We start from the raw sequence: 24,437 nt of genomic DNA on the forward strand, positions 1-24,437 counted from the left end.
CAGAGAGAGAAATGGAAGCTCAGACAAATTAAACAACTTGCCCAGGGTCACAATGATTTGTACCAAGTTCTTTTTGTTTCTGAAATCAATGCATTACACAAATGGTCTCCCTCTGATCTCCAACAGTGCTTAATCTACAGCCTTTAGATGATTTCTACATCCTGCTTTAGAATGCAACACTCTACCAGGTGCAGTGGTTCACCTCTGTAATCCCAACACTTTAGGAGGCTGAGGCAGAAGGATCCCTTTTCCCCAGGAATTCAAGACCAGCCCTGGCAACATGCTGAGACCCCATCTCCAAAAAAAAAAAAAAAAAAAAAAGATACAATAAAAATTAGCCAGGCATGTTGGTGTGTACCTATAGTCTCAGCTACTCAGGAGACTGAGGCATGAGGATCCCCTGAGCGCAGGAGTTTGAGGTTGCAGTGAGCTATGATGGTGCCACTGCACCCCAGCCTGGGTGTCAGAACAGGACACTATCTCAAAAAAAAAAAATGCAGCAATCTGGCACCCAGAGTGGTTATCATACAGTTCTTCTTCTTCTTCTGTTTTTAACTTTTTAAAAAATATGGGGTCTTGTTATGCTGTCCAGGCAGGAGTTCAGTGGCTATTCACAGGCACAAATACAGCACACTACAGCCTTCAACTCCTGGCCTCAAAACATCCTCCCAACTCAGCACCCACCCCTGTCCACCTCCCCAGTAGCTGAGGCTACAGGTGCACGCTACCACACCCACCTTAACACACAGTTCTTGCTGGGTAATTTGTAGAAGTGTCTTCCCTCTAGTCCAGCCTCTCTAGCCAATATGTTGTAAACTGGACAGCAGGGAGCTATGTAGGGAAGGAAGGGAACTCCTCCCCTTTTCCCTCTCTCCCAGGTTCCCACTTGGATTCCCCAAGGAAAGCTCCATCAGTATTTCTGGCTTCCTTCTCCACACCCAAGTCACTCTCCCACAGGAGAAGCTGTATCTAATCTGACCTGGCAAAAATCAGTACTCTTATGGGGCCCCAACTTACTGGTGGGGTGACTGTGTTTAAAGGCACAAATGAAGCTGTATGCAATCTCAATGACCTTACAGTAAACAACCCCACATTTTATGTGATTCAACTTTGCATTATATTGAAACACTGAAATGGTAACTGTACCATTGTTCCATTAATTGAACACTTAATGTGTGCCAGGAGCTGTGTTGTTTCTGGGGATACAAAAATGATGGAGACTAAAGTGCTGACTTCCCAGTGCTGATGCTATAGAAGGTGTCTGCAGAGGGTCAAGATGAGCTGAGAGTAAGGTGGTGGCATGGAATAGCGGACTGTAACCACAACTGCCACTGTGAAGACATAATAGGCTTAGCAGCTGAAACATCCTGGAACTGCACTGTAGATGGCCTTGAAACACCAATTGCCTCTTTGAAGAAGTCTATTTCAATTGTACATTAATCTTCAGATTTTTAGAATCTAAAACACTTCTGGGAATTAAGTCAAGAAGATAATGCAATAAACTCCAAATTCCTGACTTTGCCCTTTTTTTCTTTTTTGACCAACTTGGCTATCTAAGAAGGTCTATAAACAGAACCTTTTCCCTCCTTGCCTGGTGTAAGGTAGGTGTGCAGTCATCCTTACTGAGTGATAAGCACCTTGGGAAGGAGAAAGGGCAGAAAGCATGTAGCATGTATTCACGAAAGATAACGTAAAAGAAACCTTTTTGTCCCCAAGTTGTCTGGGGTTGGAAATCTATTTATTCAAATAGGGGTCCCCTTAAGCCAAAATATACTTAAATCTGGAATAGTACCTAACAAGAGAGACAGTGAGACAGCTTCTAAGGAATGAAAACTACCATGCCTATAGCTCCCACTCCTCCCCATACAGTGGCCAGACATTACTCCGTGGACAGAATATTTACTACTGCAGTTAGTGCTTTAAAAAAAAAAAAGAAAAAAAAAAGCCAACTGACGCAATAAACTCAGCTTATTTAATTTCAAAACATGAACTCATTGCTATCTCAGGAAATATCACCTTACTCTTTAGATTAAATGTTATCCCAAGTCTAGGAGGCATTCAACACTGAGAAAGTAATATACTTTAGTTGGCTTCTCCAGGCTCAAGTTTCACCAAAACAAGTTTCATGCAAAGATTAGCCAAGTACCAGGTAATGGGATATGGCAGGGTTATGTCATCTGTGGCCCATTTCCAAAGAAACATGGCTTTTCCAGGTGGAATTCTAAGTGCTCTCTCTTCTCGCTCTTTATAATCTTTGCTTTGCCAGTCAGCAGGATGGTTAAGGACAGATGCATTGAAACAGGCTGCAGGCCATGAGGCCCTGGGCCAGTCATTTCAGCTCTCTGGGTCCTTCCTTCCTCTACTGTGAAGTAGATTGTTCCAGGCCACTTGTCATGGGGCCTTTTCTTGAACTAACATCCCAAGATTCTTAGTCCTGGACTCTACTTTCCAAACTCTTCCTGTGGCTGCCCCAGCATGAAGTCACCTACCCGATCGGTAACATTTAAACACTGTGTGAGTCTTACATTCTGTAAGAATGAATGGAGGCAACTACTTGGCAGATCATTCAGCTCATCTCCCAAGTCCACTGCTCAGGTAAATTTCCAACCCTAACATTAATCCACCTTGTATATCCTCAACCCCTTCCCAGGCACAGAGATATCAAAAAGAGTGATTTTTGCTCTTGATCTGATGATGATGATGATGATGAATTTCTGTTGACTCTTTATGAGGTGTCAGGTCCTGTACTGAGCGCTTTGCCTTCATTATCTCATTTAATTCTCACAAAATCCCCATTAGGTATGCATAACAAATGAGGAAACTGAGGTACAAAGAGGTTAAATGACTATTCCAAGATCTCACAGAGAGTGGTGGAACCCAGGATTTGAATCTAGGTCTGTCTGACACCATACTATCTCTTATACTTGGAGTGATCAAGTGCAACTATAAATGCAACTTACTCTGCCCAAGACAGGACCAATTTACAACTGTATCTCAATGATCAAAGGGAATGCAATTATCATTAGTACTCCCTTTCACTCTCAGAAGTATCTTGGTTGGGATAATAAACTATACAGCCACCTGGTATAATAACTAAGGAGTGCCAATAATAATAACAATAATTATTATTATATAATATTCATGTCACTTTTGCAATAAAGCCCCTCTTTTTTTTTTTTTTTTTTTTTTTTGAGATGGAGCTTTGTTCTTGCTGCCCAGGCTGGAGTGCAATGGCGCCATCTTGGCTCACCACAACCTCCGCCTCCCGGGTTCAAGCGATTCTCCTGCCTCAGCCTCCTGAGGAGCTGGGATTACAGGCATGCACCACCATGCCCAGCTAATTTTGTATTTTTAGTAGAGACGAGGTTTCTCCATGTTGGTCAGGCTGGTCTTGAACTCTCGACCTCAGGTGATCTGTCCACCTCAGCCTCCCAAAGTGCTGGGATTACAGGCATAAGCCACCGCGCCTGGCCAATAAAGCCCCTCTTAACCATCTTATGTTAAAGGTAACCTCCACCATTCCTCCCTATCCTTCTCACCCTGCTATATTTTTCTTAATATAATAGCATTCATCACCATAAAAAGTAACATGTTTTGCTTATTATCTCTTTCTTCCAGTAAAATATAGGTATGAAATTTTTTGTTTACTCATATATTCCCTAGTTCCTAGAAGATGTTTCATAAATGTGTTGGATGAATTAAGGTAACATCATGATCATCATTATAACAATGGCTAACATTTATTGAGCATTTACTATGTGCTTGGATGCTGCTCTAAATACATGTATCTTACTAAACGACCCTAACAACCTTGAATTTGGAATGATTATCATCATCATTTTACAGAAGAAGAAACTGGGGCTCAGAGAAATAAAGCAATATTCTCCCCAAGTCGCACAGATCATTGGCAGAGCTAGGAGGGAAGGGGGGTTTGACTGTCCCCAGTATCTATGCATGAAGCGACTGTTCAAAGTCTAATAGCAAAGATACCACATGCACCAGCAGCTCAAGGACTTAGAGAATCGGCGGAGGGTTCACACTACTGCCTGTCAGGGCTTAAAGGCCCTCCTTTTAAGAAGTCATGGAGGGCTTCTTAAAAAAAGGGGACTCAATCTGAGCTTCAAAAGATAGGGTGATAACATGGAGAGATGGAAGAAGTATGAAACTGGAATATCACTGGGCTAACCATCCTAATTGGAACTAACAGGTTCTATGTGGAAGCTCTGCTGAAGAAGACCTAAAACACTGCTATCATCTAAAAGGCCTTGAATCCCACAAAGGAGTTGCACTTCATCCACCAGTGGACTGGATCCTACAAAGGTTGGAACGAGAAATTGGTAGTCTTGAATCCTGAAACTTCACATCGGGAACAATGCCAGAAAAATAGGCAAAGCTATAGCTGTGAAACAAAAGACTCGCCCCTGGACCCTCTACAGACATACACACCTTCCTAAGCCCAGTAAACATACTGGAGCTGGTAAATCCTATTTAAAGTGCCTTGCTTTCCTATAGATTCATTTGTGCCACAGGTGCTATCATGTTCCCAGTGAGCACACAGCTCATCTCTCACTATGACAAAGATAATGTATAATGCAGGTGCTCACCCTTGTGCCACTCCACAGTGTTATAACCAGACATATTATTTTTGGTCACAAGGGCACTCCTCTACTACATCCCAGCCCACCCAAATATCTCCATCACACCTTCTTGTTACCCTGTTTAAACAATACCTGTCAACTCGTTCTAACCCTTCACTCTAATACCCATTCTTAGTGGGAGGTCAGGCTCTTCCACTGCCTTTCCACCTCCCTGGCTATTGCTCTTATATCAGAACCAGCATTTCTGTAACAATCTCTGAATCAAAAAGAACAACCCTTGGGAACAGCACCTGGGTCACCCAGCCCAGATCTCTGGGCTGGCAGCTGGATAGACAATGGCAGCCTGGTCCATGTGTCCTGGAGAGTCTTAGAGACCCTGAAGAAAAGCTTGGCCACATGCCTTCTGGGTGGCTGGCATTACATTACAGGAGCCAGAAAGAAAACAATTTTTTTTCCTGGCTTCACACAAAAACAAAAACAATTGCATAAGTAATGTAAGCACTGCCAGGTCACCAAAGGGACCAATTACAAATCTCTACTTCTCTATTAACACAAAAATGAAGGAAAATTGTTACCTCAAAATGTCATTAAGAGGAAGTCACTTACTAATTTCAGAGGCTTTCTCTCCTTCCCTCCCAATATTCCCTTCTTTATTTTCCTAGTAATTAACTAAAGTCAAAACCTTCCTCACATGCTTTGGTTTCAATTCAGAAAAGTACATCAAGGTTATGAGGGCTCATTACTCACAGCTGAAATGCATATGGAACTATTCCTGTATATTCCAACCAGCTTTCTCAAGGAAAGAATGGAACTTCTTGTCGTCGAGATTTTGGGGAATTAGTAGAAAATGGACATGACTTCAGTACCTGGGAGATGGTCAAATCTATGCCAGTTACAATTAGTGGAAAGCAGGAGAAAGTCCTAGAAGTCCCTGAGAGTGGAAATGACTGTTATTTTCTAGCCGAAGGTGGTAATACTTTCATGTGAGTGTTAATGAGCTTTAGTCAGGAAAAAAAACAGAAGTTGTTAAGATGAGAATAAGTCTATACATGTAAAGAGCTGAAGCAAGCTGATGGATGTGTTAATTAGATAGTAGGAATCATTTCATAATGTATGCATATATCAAATCATCACATTGTACACCTTAAATGTATACAATTTTTATTTGGCAATTAAGCCTCCATAAAGTTAGGGATTAAAAAAAAAGCTAAAGGAGCATTTGTCTTTTAAACACAGCACCTGGGAGCTCAGGAGTTCTGCAGGGCCCACAGCATCCTGGCCTTTGGGAGGGAGCAATATAACTACAGGGAAGCAGACAGAGCCCTTTAACCCACTGACCTCTTTTAATCTGCTTGTTAGCCTGACTGTGGACAGGCCCAGGGGGTCTTTGACCAATGCCTCTCTGGGGAAAGGTCAAAGGTCAGGGGCACATTCCCTCATCATCATTATTCTCAATTATTCTTCATGCAGAGCCACTTTCTCCTTCATTTTGAGGAAGAGCCCCCATAAGTGTTTTCCAAGATGCTGAAGGGTGATGACCCAACCCATCCCCACTTTCCTCTCCACCTCCCTCCCAGGATGTCCCTGATCAAAGGGGCTAAGAGGGGATTGCAGTGAACAGAGAGGCCCCTCACAGAGAGAACTGCAGCAGTGAGCACAGGCGTCTATACTGCATGCTTATGCAGACCCACCTCAGCAGCAGGCCCTGCAGCGGTCTAGGAGGCATCCAGGGTGTCTGATACAGCAGTTCAAGGTACAGCCTTTGCCATCAGACAAAGCAGCACTTCTAAAGTTACTAGCTCTGGAATCTTAGGCAAGTCATTTAACTCTCTGAGCCTTAATTTCTTTATCTGAATAATGGAGATAATAATAGTTTTTATTTCAGAAGATTGTAGAGAAGATGAAATAGAATCATACACATAAAGCTCAAAGTAAAGGTTCAACACATGTTAGCTATTAATATGATTTTAGCAGTAATTAAAAAAATCTTTTCTTGATGATAAATGTAACATATGAGCATTGTACAAAAGTAGAATATAAGGAAAAGTATAGACCAAAAACAAACAAACAAACAAACAAACAAAAACAGTCCTGGTAACTTCCCCCCAAGAGCTTGGCACTATTGACTTTTGGGAATGTTTCTGTTGAGTCTTTTCTCTGTGTGTGGAGAAATGCACACACTACTGGTTCATCTTGTCATCATATGAGCAACCATTCACTGCACACCAACTAATTGCAGAACGCTGAGCTCAAATCCGGATACATTTTTTCCCCTAATTTTTACTGTAATTCTGTGAGGTGCTGTAGTCTCAATCTACAATGAGAAAACCAAAGATCGAAGAGGTGAAGCAACTGGCCCACGTCACAGGGCAGTGGCTCCTGTGCAGAGCTCTGGCTACAGGTCTCTCTGACTGGACTACCTGCACTCCGTGCATTAGCACAGGCTGCCAGGGGGCCTCTCTCAGTGCCTTTCCTTTTGCCATTCTTGGACTCTACCACTCCTCAAATAATACCAGCTGCTCCAGAAGTGGCCTCATTGTTTCTCCTTGCTCTGCCTAAGTCCAAAGAATTTAAAAGAAGGGAACTGGGGTGTGGAGGGAAGGTGGTAAGAATGTCAGAACCACCCACAGCATGCTCTGTGGCTGTGCCCCAAGCTTATCCCCTCCCAGTGGGTGCTTTGGGCCTGGGCAGTCGCCTCCTCTCACTTTCATCAAAGGCCTGTGACCCTGTCAGATGGGATTTGGACAGATGTAGGATCTACCAGCTACTGCCTTTTCTCCTAGGTGGGCAGTTGCATTTCTGACATTCCCCTGCAGAGATAACATATAAAGATGCAAGTTTTGCCTCTAATTACTCTGGGCCTTATTTTTGATCCAATTAGCCTTAAAATAGAACATGAAGCAAGACCTTTAATTCTACTATTCAAACAAAACAATGAATTTTTAAGCTGTGGGTTAACTGATTTCATGTTTATTGAAGTGCATCAATGATAAAAGTTCAGGCACACACCTCTGGCCCCAGGCCTCATTCTGGAGCAGTTATTCACACACAACTGACTTCCAAGATGTTCCCAGGGAGCTCCTTCCTGCTGAGGGCCACTAATGATTCAAAGGTAAGAAAGGTTTGTTTTCCCAGAGCCCATTAGAAGAACCAACCATTCACCCAAGAGTACAACGTAGAGTGGGGACAGATTATGTCTCATTTACCACTGAAGAAAATAATGATAGTTCCCATTTAATAGACAAACATGCTTCCAACTCTACGCTGGATCATTTCCTGTATTATGCCATTTCATCTTTTCACAACCTGGGGAAAGAGAGTTGTAAAACAGCCTTTTACAAAAGAGGAAAACTGATTCAGGGATTAGTAAGTGGCAAGGCTGGAATTCAAACCAAGAATCATCTGCAAGCAAAATCTTTCACAACGAACACAGGCACCAAGGCTATGCTCTGCACAAAACACACAACAAATAAAGGGTAAATTGATCAATCAATAAGTGAATGAACAAAAAGCAAACTAATGATACTTCAGCTAATGATGTATCAGTGGTTCCTAGCATTCACAGAAAAGCTGAGGCTCATCATTGAGGATATCTGAGGCTATCTGGATGCCAAGACCCAGTCATGCCTCTTCCTGCCTGGGCTCTGGGGCAGTGGGATACACGGAACAGAAACTGCTACTCCCTCAGGGCTTCCCAGTTGCTTGAGCTCCCCTAGCCCTTCCTCCACCTCATGGGGAAAGGGTATTTTGGTGGACCATAACTACTTTGGGTGGTCCTCACAGTTAATTTGAAAAGTGAGACAGCTCTAAAGATTCAGGCAGACCCAATAAAGGCTGACCTCTGACCCGTGTTGAGGAAAGCTCCCTCCATAGACTAAACGGGCAGCAATATCGGAGTGGAGAAGATATCCAGCCCTTACCATGGCCATCTGCCACCAAGCTCCAGAAGCCATCCCCTGAGAGGCTCCACGTTTTCCCTGCCTGGCAAATCATTCTTTTTCTTCTTTTTTAAAAAAGCATTTAGGTTTGGCAACCTGACCCTATGCAGTTCAGATCGGGACCCAGCTTTCCTATGCTGCCTGTTAGAGTGGCATCTCAGGTATAGCTTGGAGAGAAATTATATGAAACTCTGGCCTCTTCCACACCAGTCTGGTTGGAGAAAGATTCCAGGAAAGGATTAGGGAGCTGGAATCATGACATAGTATAGCAAAGGTGCATAACGTCTGCTAATGTTACAGCACATTAAATGAAGTTGTAAAATAGTAGCTTAAAGTTAGGCAGGCCAAACATAACACAAGAAGTATGAAAAGCAAGGTGCCATTTTTCCAACAAATAAGTTCATTATATGAAGACTCAGCTTTGGTTGATTTAGCATCTTGGTATCCAATGCAGCTGCTGTGACTTTCTTTTCTTTCTTTCTTTTTGGTTTTTTTTTTTTTTTTTTGGTAGCATATTTAAAGACCTCACACCAGTAAGTATGCATTCCAGTTTATTAATCATACCTATTTCTTATTGAATCCTTTTTATATGCCAGGCAATCTACAAATATGATTTCTTATCCTGGCACTAGTTCTACAAGGTGGGAACTTGCCCCATTTTACTGAGAAGGAAACTAACATCCAAGGGGGTTAACCGACTTGGCCACAGCACTGGCTGACTTTAATGGGGGAATTATGGTCCCCGCCAGTTGAAACTATCCGATAAAAAAACAATTCACAAAAGCAAAACCCAGTGATTTCTGATCACATTTCCTCTTTGGGATGGAGAAACAACTCAGGCTTCTTTGGGCAGCAAGGAAGATCCTGCTATCCTCAGCTCTCCCGGGAGTGATAGGCGGTTATTTTTGAAAACGGAGGAGGGAAAAAGTACCTGCACCCTGGATGGTTCTTTGCAAGCTTGAAAGAGAACTAAGCCATTGTGAGAGGCGGGAGGAGGACCCGGTGCATACTCACTCACTCGGGGCTCATGTATTCCCCACAGACAAGCCAAACCGCAATAGAGATCAATAGCCATTTGCACCCCAAAGTATCAAGACACAATGGGGGCTCGGGGGAGGCGGACCACGCTGTCCCGGGACCGGCTGTGAGGGCGCAGACCTGCTCGTAGGAGACAATCACAGCGTGTGCAATCCAAGAGAGCTCCAGGAATTCGTAGGTGGAAGGGACGGAGAGATAATGCAGCCCAGTCCCACCCCCCTGCAATGACTCACAAACCAGAGACATACACACATTGACTTTCCTGGTTTAAACACACACACCTCCCCTGAGATCTAGCTTCAAAACAATAAGGGAAATACCAAGTGCGGAATGCATTTCAGGGGCTTTCCACCACCCGGGCCAGTTCCTAAAGGGGATGGGGGGCGGGGTGGGGAGTTAAAAAGTAGAGCAGTGCCCAGGGGGTGCGGTCTGCAATCCACCCTTACCAGCTTCATGGTGGTGTTATTCTGTTCCCAGCGCCACAGCATCACGCTCATCTTACTTCAGGGCGAGGAAGGAAGGGGCAGAGGAAAAAGGAGGAGGGGGAAAAAAAAAAAAAAAAAGCCGAAGCACCTGCCCGCGCGCCCGGCAGGTCTGGCCGTCCAGTCCCGGGTCTCCTCTCGGCCGCGGCCCCTCCAGGCATCCCCGGCGCCCGCTGTCGCCTCGCCCCCGCCCCGGGGCCGCTGCTGCGCGCGGGGACCCTACCCTGGAGACCGGCGCCCGCGCTACCCGGCTCTCGTGCCTCCCTCGCTCGCTCCCCGCCAGCCTCCCCGCCTCCGCCAAATCAAACAACTCGCCCTGTGTCCAAGCGCCCGCTCCTCGCAGCGCGGAGGCCGCTGGGGCCGCGGCGGCCGGGGGCGGAGGAGGGGGGTCGGAGGCTGGTGAGTTCCCCGCCCCCTAGCTGGCCCGCAGGCCGCCCCGCGTGGCCCCCGGCGCTTCAATGGGCCCTTCGCCACTGCCGCGGGTGGGCGCGAAGGGGGAAAGATGGTCGGAGTTGGTGGGAGGATACTTAACTATTTCGGGGAGGGCGTGGGTAGTAGGGAGAGCCTTGGGCAGAAGATGGGTAGGGGTGAGGCCGGGGGAAGGGGCTGTGGAGCGCAGTTCGTGGCTCCTGGTTCCCCATGGGTTCTTAGCCCAGACACCATCCGGAGCCTCACTATGCGCGCTCATCTCCATCCGCATTTTCTTTCTGCACGGAACTCTCGCAAGTTGGCAGAGCCGCCTCCCCCCGGAGCAGCTGGAACTATGGATGCAGGATGGATGCATTTCTGAACCCCGCAACTCTAAACACACACACACACACACATACACACACACACACACACACACCCTGCCCCAGCCCACACGCTGCGTCCCCAGCAACATTTATTTCCTGCCACGTGAAGGACAGAGTTTGGGTATTTCCAAACACACCTGGCCTGGCCGCTGCTGGAGAAAGGCCATTCAAGGCCCTCTGGAGAGGAGGAGGGGTCAGGCAGCGACAGAGGAGGCAGCCTGTGGCCTTTATTTCCTCTTCTGCCTGCTCCACCTGCCACAGGCCCCGGGTGCCTTCCTTTGAGGACTGGGGACCGCCCCACCTTCCTGCCCAACCCTTGTCCTAGGTCCAGCATCCCCTCATCTGGCAGTGACCCTCCAGGGGTCCCCAGCAACTTTCGGTATCCTGAAAAGGCTCAAGAATCCTTCAGCTCCCCAAGGCAAGATGGCACTAGCCACCCAGACCTCGGAACTTGTTTCTGATTTGGGCAGCCATGACATCCTAGGATGGAAATCCTGGCTCTCCCCCACTGGCAGAGAGTTATAATGAGAAATCATGGATTGCCTTATTATATATTCATTTCCGTAGTCAAAACTGTTCATAATGAGGAAAGGTGATAAAATTGATCCTAATCTTTTTCATCCTAATCTTTAAAACATGCCAATTAGATCAACTTGTCACCCTACCTAAACCTTTCAGGACTTGATTTCCTTTCAGAGTTTAAAAATCCCAGCTCTCTTCTATGACCTGCAACCTGGTCTCCCACCCTCTGGCCAGCTGTGTTGCAGCAACAGTGGCCTGCTTTCTTTTTCCCAAACACATCCAAATCATTCCTACCTCAGAAACTTTGCACGTGATAGTCCCACACCCTGGAGCACTGTTTCCCCCTAGACTTGCCCATGGTCTCATGTCTAATGGCACCTCTTCAGGGAGACTTCTGACTCCTAATGTTGAAACTTCTCGTTCCCACACTCTCTTCCACTCCATTACTGTTGTCTCGTCGTCATTGTTTTGCCTACTAAGTTAACTTAGCTAACCTGTATTCGTGTTTCTTTTCTGCCTTGTCCCACTAGACTACAAATTCCAACAACCTTGTCTGTTTTGTTTCCCTACTGTTCCCCAGTGACCAGAACAATGTGTGGCCCATAGTGGGAGCTCAGTAAATGTTTCCCAAATGAAAGGCTGTTGATGATTGTCCTAGTGTACGTCCATGCAGCTTCCTCTACAGCTAGGACTGAGCCAGACCCAGGCAGCAGATTCCACATCCTGCCTCGGGCCCTAACTTAAACTGAATGACTACAAGAGGCCCTTCTATGTACATCTCTACACATATTTCTGAAGAATGAAACAGAGGCAGCAATATTTGCTGTCTCAAGGGAAGGGGCACAGGCTAGGACAACATATCAGAAATGAGAGAGCATGTGTCATTTGAAAAAGCATATTCTGTATTAAAATGTATTTATATATTTGGAAAACAAATCCTAAAATAATTTTTCCAAAAATAAAGCTTGACAAATCTTATTGGCTAAGAGAGCAAAACACAAGATATCTCTATCACAGCTTTTTAAAGCCTAGAGTTCCTTGGAGTTGAGTGGGTGGATAAAGAATCCAAAATCCTGATTGTGTGAATGCTGCAAGATCAGGGATTTATACATTTTCTGGGAAAACATCATTAGGTTCACTATACTTTCTAGGATAGCCACAATATTTACGATCTATACATCTGCAGAAAGTCATTGAATGAGCAACTAGTTTCCAATCTTTGCTGCAAAAAGGTGAAAAAATACCGCTCATGGTACAAGGAGAGATGGGAAGGTGTGGAGGGAGATACAGAAGGTACCTGCCTTAGCTTTAATTAAAGAGAATAAAGCCTGTGACCTTTCCCTTCAGATCTCGCACACCTTAGGTCATAAGTATTCTAGCTCATTTAGCAAACACTCCTTGAGCATCTACCAAGATGCATTTACCCAGCTTTGCCGAGGGTGTTGAGAATCAGGGAGGATTCCTTGTCTGGGGTATGTGTGTGTGTGTGTGTCCCTACCATGCACACACACAGTCTAGTAAGAAAATGGACAAATACACCAACAGTTAATGTAATGCAACAGATGCTACAAAAGAGGGCTGTATAGTGTACAGGTGGATCATAAAGAAAAAAGCTGGCTGAGCGCGGTAGCTCACACCTGTAATCCTAGCACTTTGGGAGGCCAAGGTGTGAGGATTGCTTGAGTCTAGGAGTTCAAGACAAGACTGAACAACATAGTGAGACCTTGTCTCTACAAAAAAATTTAAAAATTAGCCAGGTGTGATTGTGCATGCCTTAGTCCCAGCTACGTGGAAGGCTAAGGTGGGAGGATCATTTGTGCCCAGGAGTTCAAGGCTGCAATGAGCTATGATGGTTCCACTGTACTCCAGCCTGGGCAACAGAGTAAGACCTCTGCAAACTCTGCAAAAAGAAAAGAACAATGCACAAGGCTGAAGAGCATGGAAGGACTTCACAGAGGTGATGCTGACCTGCTTCTGGCAGATTTGACAAGAGGAGAGAAGCATCTCAGGAGGGTGGAATAGCATGTGCAAGGGTGTAGAGGGGTGAAAGTTCATGGCAGGTTCTGTGTGTTCACATCACATGGGGTTATTTGGTAGGCTGGGACAAGCAAGATTGCTGTAAAGGACACTCTATTCTTAATTCTTATAAATAGGGGAATGATTTGTCCAAGCTCCCATTTTAAGAAGACCTAGTAACAGCAAGAAGATAGCTTTAAAAAGGTAGAGGCTAGAGGAAGGGAGACCAATTAGATGTCTGTTGAAATCATGCAGGAGATGGGTATGAGGACCCAAGCAAGAAGAGGTGAGTGGAAGAGATGACTGTTATCACCAGCATGATGGTACAGGTGGTTCCAAAGGGTAATGGCTGTGAGTTCACAGGTGTCAGGACCCTGTAGATTTGCAGAGACACAAAGGGCTTCTTACAACCTCCTCATCCACCAAAGCCCTCCTACCACCTTTCTCCTTCCTCCTATTTCTATAATCTTCCACCAAGACTTTTGATGTGAAGTAGTGGAAAGAGATCAGTCTGTGTTGACCACATGGAACAATGCTTATGAAGGTCTGCCCTGAGGTGTGGTCTGGTGCCTTCCAGCTATTGTCCTCTTTTTTCAACTCATGGCTTTCTGACCCATCCCCTAGGCCTTACTGCTAGCTTAGCCTATCTCCCTGAGCATGACCATTCTTGAACTCTCATGGTAGCCACGAGGTAGGGCCCCAGTGTTCTGGTACTGTGGAGCCCCTGGTGGGGCTGACCCCTCAGAGTCTGGATCTGCCTTTCACTGAGTGGTGTCCTCTGTTCCAGACCTTTCCCATCCCACCATACAAGAGGCCTGTCCCACATCGTTCAATCACTCAACACTCCCATATCTGCCTCCCATGCTTCTCTGAATTTTCAGCACCTGCCCAGCTATGGCAGCCACATGATAAATATCTCCTGAATGAAAGTTGGACTGTCCTTCTTGCTCATCAAGGCAGAATGAAGAGGGGTTCAGGCCAGGAGGCAGGGTTGAGGCCTGGCATCCCAAAAGGTGCCACTGGTGTTTCCTTGAGCAAGAGCCACTCATCCGTGGACCTTCTTTTCTTCACTAAGAAACTGATGATCTATAAAGTTCCTTCTCACTCCTAAATTCTGCAAGCCCAGCCCCTGTCTGATAAACTAATTTGTGTCCAGCTGTTAATGGCTTAATGTGTTTCCCAGATAACGTATTTCAGTTTAACAGGGGTCTTCCACTCTTTCAGCCAAAGCGATGACTAATGGGAAAAAGCTCAGACACGGTGGGGGACGGCCAGGGGAACTTCAGACAAAGTAGGCTCTCTAGACTGCTCCCATGCATGATGTGGGCTGACGCCTCTCCACCCACGCATGAGACAAGGCTGATGGGGGGAGTCAGCTTTTACATGGTCTTAAAATGACAAAAGAAGGATCAGAAGCAGTGTAGCACCCCATGGGGAGGAGAGAATGAGCTAGATAGCTTGTCAGAGGGAGCCCATTTTGCCTCCAAATAGCTGGGCTTGAATATAAAAATACCACAGAAGAGCTTCACATTGCCTGTCACATGAAAATCCTAGCCATAGTAGTGGCTATTTATTGAGCATGGTACAGGACACCTTTCACTTACTCATCACAGCAATACTGAAAAGGATCCTTTTTCCTGTTTTGCAGATAAAGGCTCAGAGAGGGAGAGTGATTGGTCCTCTTCATCTGACTTGAAAGCCACCAAACAGGAGTAAAACTCAGGCCTCCCTGCCTGGTCCCCTATTTCTGCAGTTGTCTGCATTACTGTCATATTACATGCAGGAAATGAAACCCCAGAAATGCCATCTCTGGGATAATGAAGGCAAACTGTGTGCAGACATTTTTGCAAGTAGCTTAAAGACTTAGTCTCTTTCCTTCTCTGGGGGTACCCAGAGACCTTGGAAAGAAAGGAAGAAGATGTATAAAAATTAAAATAAAAAGCTTGTGGAAGTACACAGTTGGTAGGCTTTTCAGAACTTCAGAGTCGAATTTAAGAAAAGCACTAATCCTTCCTAGAGAAGAAAGGACTCCTGTCCACAAGCCAGCAACAAGGAGGGCCTGAGCACAAGAGGTGCCGTCTCCCCTCCACCAGCCTTGGAGGGGAGTAAGCCTCCTACCAAAAGGTCAGCCTTGGAACACTAGGGTCTGAAGGCTGTTGGAGGGTTTGAAAGTAAGATGTATGGCTTTCAGGAGGGCAGACACAATGTCACACTGACAAGCCTACGAATGAATGAATACGCCCCCAGAAAGGGCTGGGTTGGGCTAGCAAATGATTTCTCTCCCTCCCCTCTTTCCTTTTCTTTTTTCTTGAGATAAAGAATTATGTAAAGGGATCTCCCCATTGCGCATACTAAATGCCACTGCATTTAGTATGTTCCCTTGACGGGGTTTAATTTGTCACTTCCTGGCTCCCCCCACAACTCAGATACTTTCTTCCTTCTAATGGTGGGGGTCAGATGGGGGTCAAGAATTTCTGGGTGGAGTAGTGTATCCTATCACCCCTCCCAATGTCCCTGTGGGCTGCCTACTCTTCTGGAGTAGGTCATGTATGGTCATACCTCCATGCCTTTGCTCAGGCTGTTCCCTCAGCATGGAATGTTTTTCCTTCCATTCTCCACCAATTGATATCACGTTGATCTTTCAAGACTCAGAGCAAAACTAACTGCTGGTGAATTCTCAGATCCTTTCCACTCAGCAGAAGTATGTAAATGCTCTTAGTACTTTGTTTCTGTCTCCTCTATGGCCTTTAAAACAGTACAACTCCTCTTATAGTAGGGGAGGGGTGCATTTCATTTGTTGTTATGGATGTCAGCAATGGCATTAATATTATTACAACTGGATTATAAGTTGCTTAGGAACAGGTACTCTATCTTATTCATCTTTGTATACTCAGAATAATACTTGGCTTATCATTGGTATAATTAAATAGAATTAACAGATTCAGTGTCAGGGCTATAGGGAATTTAAAGATCATCCCATCCTACTACCTAATTTTCCAGAAGAATCTGAGTCCCCTAGATAGATCCGTTTCCACTGTACCATCAAAAATGTAATGAAAATAAACTGCACTGAAACGGGAAGCCAAAAATACTAGGCATAAAGGCATCTTGGGTGAGACCTCAGGAAGAAATCAGAAATTCATGATGCCCTCACCAGGTTAAAGATTCACTTGTTTGCTGGGAATCTGGATATGTACTTGACATTTTCTTTTAAATATTACCAGAAGGAGAGCTTTTGGAGAGTGAAGATTATGTGTCATTTCTCTCTATAGCCCTCAAAACGCTTGAAACATAGAAGGCGCTCAGGGTAAAAAATAAGTTTCAGGATGAATGAATGAATAATTGAAGACTAATTTGAAAGCTCCAGGGTAAGTGGTTTTTTACTTATTCAAGCAGACAAACTGGTCCCAAGCAACCCAGGGCACATATCCCAAGAGCAGACATACTATTCCCATGAATCCAAGGGTTGCCAGGTGCCCCTGGAATTTATTTGCTCTGTTCAACATCCGGGGCCTGAGGACTCCTTCTCCAGCCCCCTCCCCACCCACCACCTCAATGCAGTAGATAAGGGTTGAAATTGTGCAATCTTTGGGAGACCTCTGACCCCCTTTTAAGGGCCTTCGTGCTGCTGGTCCTCCCTCCTCCCACCCTCCCAGGAGCTGCACCTCTAGGGTCAGGGCATGGGGACCTGTGGTCATTTTGGGAAGTGCCTTAAAGACTCATTTTAGGCATATCTAGTCTACTCAGGTGGGCTAGGGTTCATTAAGGTGAAAAAAAAATTTTTTTAACTTAAAAAAAATTCCTGCCACAGAACTGTGGGCACAGAAATATGGATAGCTATTGTTGAAGCACTTTTAAAAGTTCAGTGGCTTCTAACTTTTGTCCTCTGTTCTGGTTTTGTATTTGAATGATTCAGAGAAACAGTTTAGAAAGGAGTTGCCCTCAAACTCTCACTGGGTTGCATTTGTTTGTTGGTTTTTTATTTTGTTTTGTTTTTGGTGGTTGTGGTTTGGTGGCGGTGAGGGTTGGTGTGGTTTTGTTTATTTTATTTTCCCTGTGGGATCAGCCCTTTCATTCTTGGCCAGTTCTGGTCACTAGGGATTAAGTTTAGCAATTTAAGAAGCAGTATCTTTCCCAAAGGGCTGTGGTCTATGTTTCCTGGGAACTATTGAGGAACTGAGTGCCTCCCTAATAACCCTTTTGCCATAGGGAATGTGGTTGCTAAAAGTTACCTGATTGAAAAATTAAAGGAAAACAAAGAGCCTTGAAGTGGGTTAAAAAATTATTACCTGATGGGAGGCTTGGGAAACCTTTCCCTTAGAACAAAAACAGTAGGTAAACTAACTCCATTTTTGTTAGGCATCTTAATCCTCCCAGGAGATGGTTGTTTGCAAGCACACATACACAACGGTGGACACAATCTACTCCAGGGCTTCCTCCTTCACTCAGCCCAGGAGAGGGCGCCTCCAATGAGCACCACTGGGGTGGGGGTGGATGCTGGCACTCTGGGTCTGGTCCACAAACATGAGTTAAGGGAGGAAACAGGTGCACCAGCAGAAACAGAGTGTATCTGCAATCACCCTCTATCCAAAAGTCCAGAGAGGACAAGCTGGGAACTCCCAAAATGAAGGTACCATTGTTTAGCAAAGGAAAACTTCAAGTGCTGTTAATGACTTGCTTTTGGCTTCTGTGCAGGTCCATGACATTGCATTGGTCGTAATTACTGCTGCTGTTGATTGGCCTCAGCAGTTCTGGGCATTTCTGAGATTGTAGAGCAGAACCAGTAGGGAGGTCCTCCAGAGCAAACTCAATTCCTTTCCACAGCTTCCTTCCTGGTCATATTCCAGTAAAATGCCAACATCAAGAACTCATGATAACCTGGTTTTATGTTTTTCAAAAACACTTTCACATCAGTTATCCTGGCAGTTATTCTTAGAACTGCTCTGTGAACTAAGCTGAATGGCTGGCATGGTCCCATTTTCCTGAGAAGGACACTGAAGCACAAAGAGGTTGAATGAGCTGTCCAAAGTTGCACAGCTGCCTAATGAGAGGTTCACACTAGGCCTTAGACCTATTAGCTCCTATCCAAATACCCTCCTCATAGGTTCTCAAGACAAGTGGACTTTACACAATAATGTTATTATTAGCAAAAGTCCTAGGCACTATCTAAGTGCTTTATATAAATCACCATCTTCAGTCCTCACAATAAACCTTTGAATATGGTACCACTGGCATTTTACAGTACAATGGAGGTACACAAGTGTTAAGCAAATTGCTAATTGTCACACAGCTTATAAATAGTGTGGCTGGAATTACAACACAGGCCTGTCAGACTGCATAGCCTGGGACCTAAGCTTCTGTGTCTTTCTGCATATTTCCTTAGACTAGTCCTTGCCATCCCTCCTCCACCCCATGGAGTCCACATAGAACTAGCCTGCCTCAAGACAGCCCTTTGGATATTTGAGGACAAGTGCTAAGGCTTCCCAAATCTTCTCTAGGCCAGGACAAAGGCCACGGTTCTTTCAATACTTCTTCTACCTCTTTTCCGTCCTTTTGCCATACCAGTCCATCCTTGAAAAGGCTCCTCAGGCATTCTCGGAGGGGTGCCCAGAAGCCCTTATCGGCTACTTTTTGTTGACTGAACTCATCAAACTCTACTTTACTGACTGATATTAGGCAAGCACAGCAAACTGCACCATGGGGCTGTGCTGCTGTGAAGGGGGATGAGAAGCCCCAGAGGAAGGGCTGCAGAGAGGAAGTGCTGACTGCTTTTTCTTCTCTCTTTCCCGATGAGAACATGGAAAAAAACAGCCTGCCCTTCAGAGATTGCCTCCCTGCCTCTGCTTTCTCAAGGAAATGTTTTTCCGAGAGCCACTCAACGTGCGTGCAGGACGCCCATCCTGGATGAAGAAGTTCCAACCACATGTGTCTGCTCTTCATAACCTGGAGGAGACCCTGTGCCCTGGCATCACTCCCTGTTTCCCAGGATTGCTGAGGATTTGCTGTCCCAGCTGGAACCCTTAGCTCTTAGAGCTGGTAAACATCAGGCTCTGCTCAGGCTTTGCAGCTTCTCTGCAGTTGGCAGGGATCAAGCCCGTCTGCAGGGAAGAGATAGACATGGGTCTGTTTTCACTGGACAGACTCGTGGTTATCTTCCTGAAGGAAGCCTAGGGAGCTGGGCTGGGAGCCTGGAGATCTGCACTGCAGGCCTTCAGGGTCTGAGTGCATCCTTCAGAGACAAGCTGCTTGAATTCAAGTTCTGGTCTTCCCTGGAAAATATGTGACTTGGGGCAAATTATTTAAATTTTTCATGCCCTGCTCTCTCATCTGCACATGCAGATTATAATGATGCCTGTCTCTCAAGATTGCTGTGGGGACCATGTGAGATATGCATGTGAACACTGGGCACAGTGCCTGTCACAGGATCAGTGCTCGTTGAATGTTTATTGTTCCTATTGGTATTATTGCTTTATACAACTTGACTAGGGATCAAGTTATACATGGCTAGAGCATTTTTAACTTTGCAAGGACTTTCATTATTCTCTCATTCGATCCTAATAATTCAGTGAGGTGACAACATCAAGGTTTACCATTATAATTGTGTAGGAGAAAACACTAAAGCCCAGAAAGGTGAAGTGACTGGTTCAAGGTCACAGTCTAGACCCATGATTAGATCCAGACCATTGGACCTCCTGCCTTGGGCTCCTGAGACAGGGCTGTGATGAAGTTTGACATGTACTATCACTGCATTTTCCCTCCTGTTATGCAGCTGTCTTATTTACTAAAATCAAGAGCTACACTCATGATCTAGGACATAAAATTCCCAAATCTGGCTATGTACAGGCTACCCTGATCTATATATCCCAGTTTCTATCCTAAGGGAAGTCCAAGGAAGAGATTCTTGTATCTTTTCATTCCCTGACCTAGTTCCTGGGTCAAGGATGGTCCAGTCCCTGCCTGGTGCATGAGTCAGTTTATAGCCTGGCTCACTACCCAGTCCATCCCATCCTGGGACATCAGGTTCAGCCAAGACTCATCGTCTGACTATGAGCCAAAACTCAAGGGTGTAGGGTACCAAGTCCTCCTGGAGCCTTCCACAGGATCATCCCCTGCAGTCCACCCCCCAAGGGGCCTTTTATGATTGCCCTAGGAAGGGGCCCAGGCTCTCTTTTTCAATGACCCAAATCCAAGCTCATTTCTCCTGAGGCCTCTGGACTATAGCAAAGCAGGGTGGGAGAAGGAGGTGGAAGGAGGGTATAGCTGGCTGCTCCAGATGCTTCCCTCTAGTTGCCAATCCCAAGTGGCCTATAGAAGGAGATCCCAGAAGTAGGAGGGTTCACACCTGGAGCTGAGAGGCACCATGCTCCATGAAGTGGCTCCAGAACTACCAGCTTTTCACACCATGATCCATCCAGGACTGATAAGCACCACCCAGTCCCCGTCCACACCAACTTGGTTTGCAGGCTGGCTCAGCTGTGTGTTCCTGGGAAAGACAGTTTATCTCGGCACTCTTCTGGCTCTGAGAGCTACTTCACTCCCTCCTTAAGAGACATCAGCACTGGTTCCACTCAGCACATATTGTCCAGTGATGCTCTAATGACATCAGCTTCCTGAGAGCTGGACAGTTCCCCTCACATCAAAGCCTGGCTAAGTTCTCCTCTACCCCCATCACCATGTTCACACTTGGATTCATCCTTCAGACCATGACAGCACATGGAACCGGCCTCTCACAGTCCATAGCCACCCCGAGCACTGCTTGGCACCTTCATCCAATTCCTCTTTGCATTACACAGAGCCAACAGGGCTGAGGATTTAAAAAGAGGGCCTTGTTGCAAATGAGTAGTACTACAGGGGTTGAAAACCAGCTGGCCACATGGCAGAATTGTCCTTATATTTATTAATGTATCCAGCAAATATTTTTTTGAATGACCACTAAGTGCCAGGTTCTATTCTGGGTGATAGGGAGGGAGAGTAAGGAATGAGACAGACAAAGCTGGCACCTGCCCTGGAAGAGCTGATGCTAGGCTGGCATTAGTGACAAACAAGCAAGTGAAGACATAGTAAGTCCTAGAGAGAGAAGCCACTGAGGGATAGCATGTCCTTGGGGTGGAGTGGGGAGAGCATTTTGGAGGGGCTGCTCAGAGAGGCTTCTCCAAGGAGAGCTTCTGCAAGCAGAGGCTTAAACAAAGGCAGGAAGCAAGCCACATGGAAGACCTGAAGGGGCAATGTTGCGGGGAGCGGGAACAGGAGTGTGCAAGCCCTGAGCAGAATGTGACCAGTGTGCCCCCAAACAGCCAGCAAGCTACTGAGGCTAGAGCACAGTGAGCAAGGCAGTGGGCAAGAAGATGTGAGCAGGAGAGAAGGGTCAGGCCAGCTTGTATAGAGCAAGAGTCAGCAAACTGCCACCCAGGGGCCAGATCCAGTCCTCAGCCTGTTTTTGTAAGCCCATCAGTTAAGGATAGCTTTCAGCTTTTCCATTTTTAAAGGGTTGGAAGGAGAAGGAGAAGGAGACAGAGGGAGGGGAAGGGGAAGGGGAAGAAGAAGGAGGAGGAGAGAGAGAGAGAGGGAGGGAGAGAAGGAAGGAAGGAAGGGAAGATGAGGAGGATAGGATGAGGAGGAAGAGGAGGAAGGATGAGGAAGGAGGAGGAGAGAAGATGATGATGTGACAGACTCCCATTTGGCCTAAAATATTTACTAACTGGCTTTTTACAGAAAAAGTTTGCTTATCTCTCATATAGAGACCTATAGAATTGTAAGCCGTTTAAATTTTATTTCCGGTGTTATCAGAAGTCACTGGAAATAAAAGTCACTGGAGGGTCCTAAGCAAACAAGTGGAACAACCTGATGTAAATCTGTTAATGCCTATACGCTGGTTACACCATGGAGAGATGACTGCAGGGTCCAGGGTGGTGGCAGAAGGGTCAGATCCAGGACACTTGCACAGGAATGAGAGGAGGGTAGTGTTGTCTGGGAGGGTAGCAGTGAGTGTGGTGAAGAGGGATCAATTTTGAAATATATTGGCAAAGATGTGCAACTGAATATGAGTGTGAGGGAAAGAAAGGAGTGAAGGATGACTCTTAGGTTTTTAGTTTGAAAAACTGGGCAGGTGTTGGTGCCACTGACAAAGATGCAGAAGACTAAGGGAGAAACAGTCTGTGAGATGAACTTGAGAAATCAAGAGTTCCAGTTTGGGCATGACCAGTTTGAGATGATTAGACATAAAGTGGAGACATTTATATATACATCCATGCAAGATGCACACACATATGACATAAAGAATGATGATGTCACTGATGCTATTTGAGAAAAGAAAAGAAAAAAGAATGTACTGAAGGATTACTCTTACATGTGAAGTATTTCATATTCATTCTCACAACAACCTATAAGGAAAAAAATCTCCATTTGTCTCTCCTATTTTACTGATAAGAAAACAAAGCCAGGGGTTCAAGTTTCTTAACACCACATATATTAGCATGAACAATACATCTGTGTCTACTTGGGAATATGTCCTTCCTTTTTTGGTGCTTGTGTTGAAGCATTTTTATTTGGGGACACAGTAGACAAATTGAGTTCTCCCAGTTGTCTGGAATTGTTTCTACAGACCAGGGACAATAAAATTTTCTTGTTTCTTACCTCTGAATTTAGTACAATTAAATAAACACATGTTTTCATTACAATACTTTTTCTTATACAGTACTTAATTATAAAATGCATGCTTATTAGTTAAAATTATAAATATGAAAAAAATAGAAAGAAGGGGAAAATCTGTAATGTTTCTAACCCTTAAACACAGCCATGGTTGAACATGCTGGGACTGTCTGAAGGCTACACTTACTTGCTGTATCAATAGCAACAATTAGTTTCTGGGTTCAGAACTGTGGGTAGAAGGTGGAAGGAGAGAGAGGATGAGGAAAAATAACTAATGGGTACTAGGCTTAATACCTGGGTGGTGAAATAATCTGTACAACAAACCCCCATGACACAAGTTTATTTATGTAACAAAGCTGCACATGTATCCCTGAACTTGAAATAAAATTTTTTAAAAAAGAAAGAAATTGAAGAGGATCCCAAAGGAAGCTATGAACTATATGGCAGAGCCAGGTAATAAAAATGCCTGGTATTTATTAAAGCAACACACAGCTGTGTGGCAAGCACCACAGTAAGTGCTTTAACTGCATGACCTTATTTAATTTTTGCACTTCACCTATAGTTGAGGAAACTGAGGCTTTCATCACCTCCAAGCAGCAATACCAAGATTTTAATTCAGGTATAATGGGAGATCTTCAACTAGGCATTCTTCTATGCCTAAGAAAAATTAGGATCTATTGCAAGGCAAAGAAGTACTCAATAACTAGTTCTCGAACAAATAAATCAAAAAAACTCAGAACAAAACTAGGAGAGCTTTGGGAACTGGGACAATCCAAGATTGACTAATTGATTCATACATTCCACATATATTTATTGAGCAGCTAGTAAGTGCCAAGCACTGAGGTAGACACCCTGGAGACCAACAGTGAATAAGACAGACTAAAATCTCAGTCTTGTGGCACTTACATTTTAGAGGATATATCACTGTGGAGGGTAGAATCCAGGAAGGTGCTGAGAGTGGCTGGCCACCTTGATTTCCCCCAGGAATGCTTCCTCTAAGACCTAGAGGTCTCATCATTCATCATTTCACTAAGGCACGTGTTCGTCCTGTGCCAATCCACTTGTTCTAAAAAGTGAAGAACTTCAGGAATGGAAAAAATGTAATTACAGAGCACTACTTCTATTTTATTTTTCAGACTTTAGATTCCTGGCCATCTCTTATTGGCTTATTTCTGCTCAATTTCCAGTCAGACTCACTAACTGGGATTTTTAACCCGAGGGATCTCCATGGATAGAGAGATATTATACGGCCATACATTTTGCAGTGGGCAGGGCAGTGAAGTGGAAGGAGGGTCCATAGCTTTTGTTACATTTCCAAAGGGGTATGTAACTTCAAAAAAGGTAAAAAATAAAAAAAAATCCATAGCTCTAATCTTTTTCCACTTCAGTGATATTTCCCAT

At 45.0% G+C, this 24,437-nt stretch overlaps 1 protein-coding gene across 15 annotated transcripts in view; it reads right to left on the reverse strand.

Annotated features, from left to right (window-relative positions):
• The window catches only part of NAV2 (neuron navigator 2), an 882,771-nt gene that overhangs the window by 335,191 nt on the left and 523,143 nt on the right, over positions 1-24,437 (reverse strand). The window contains exon 1 of one of the 15 annotated variants that reach the window (XM_063728137.1): positions 10,021-10,130. The exons of 13 other annotated variants lie outside the window; for them this stretch is intronic. In XM_063728137.1, the coding sequence (XP_063584207.1) occupies positions 10,021-10,071 (51 nt within the window). In that variant the 5' untranslated portion in view covers positions 10,072-10,130. Of the gene's footprint in view, positions 3,098-10,020; positions 10,131-24,437 lie in introns of those variants that run through there. One more of the 15 variants, XM_063728139.1, reaches the window with a different exon arrangement.

This window comes from Pongo abelii, chromosome 9 (assembly GCF_028885655.2).
Source record: "Pongo abelii isolate AG06213 chromosome 9, NHGRI_mPonAbe1-v2.0_pri, whole genome shotgun sequence".
In the NCBI taxonomy this organism is placed as follows: Eukaryota; Metazoa; Chordata; class Mammalia; order Primates; family Hominidae; genus Pongo; species Pongo abelii.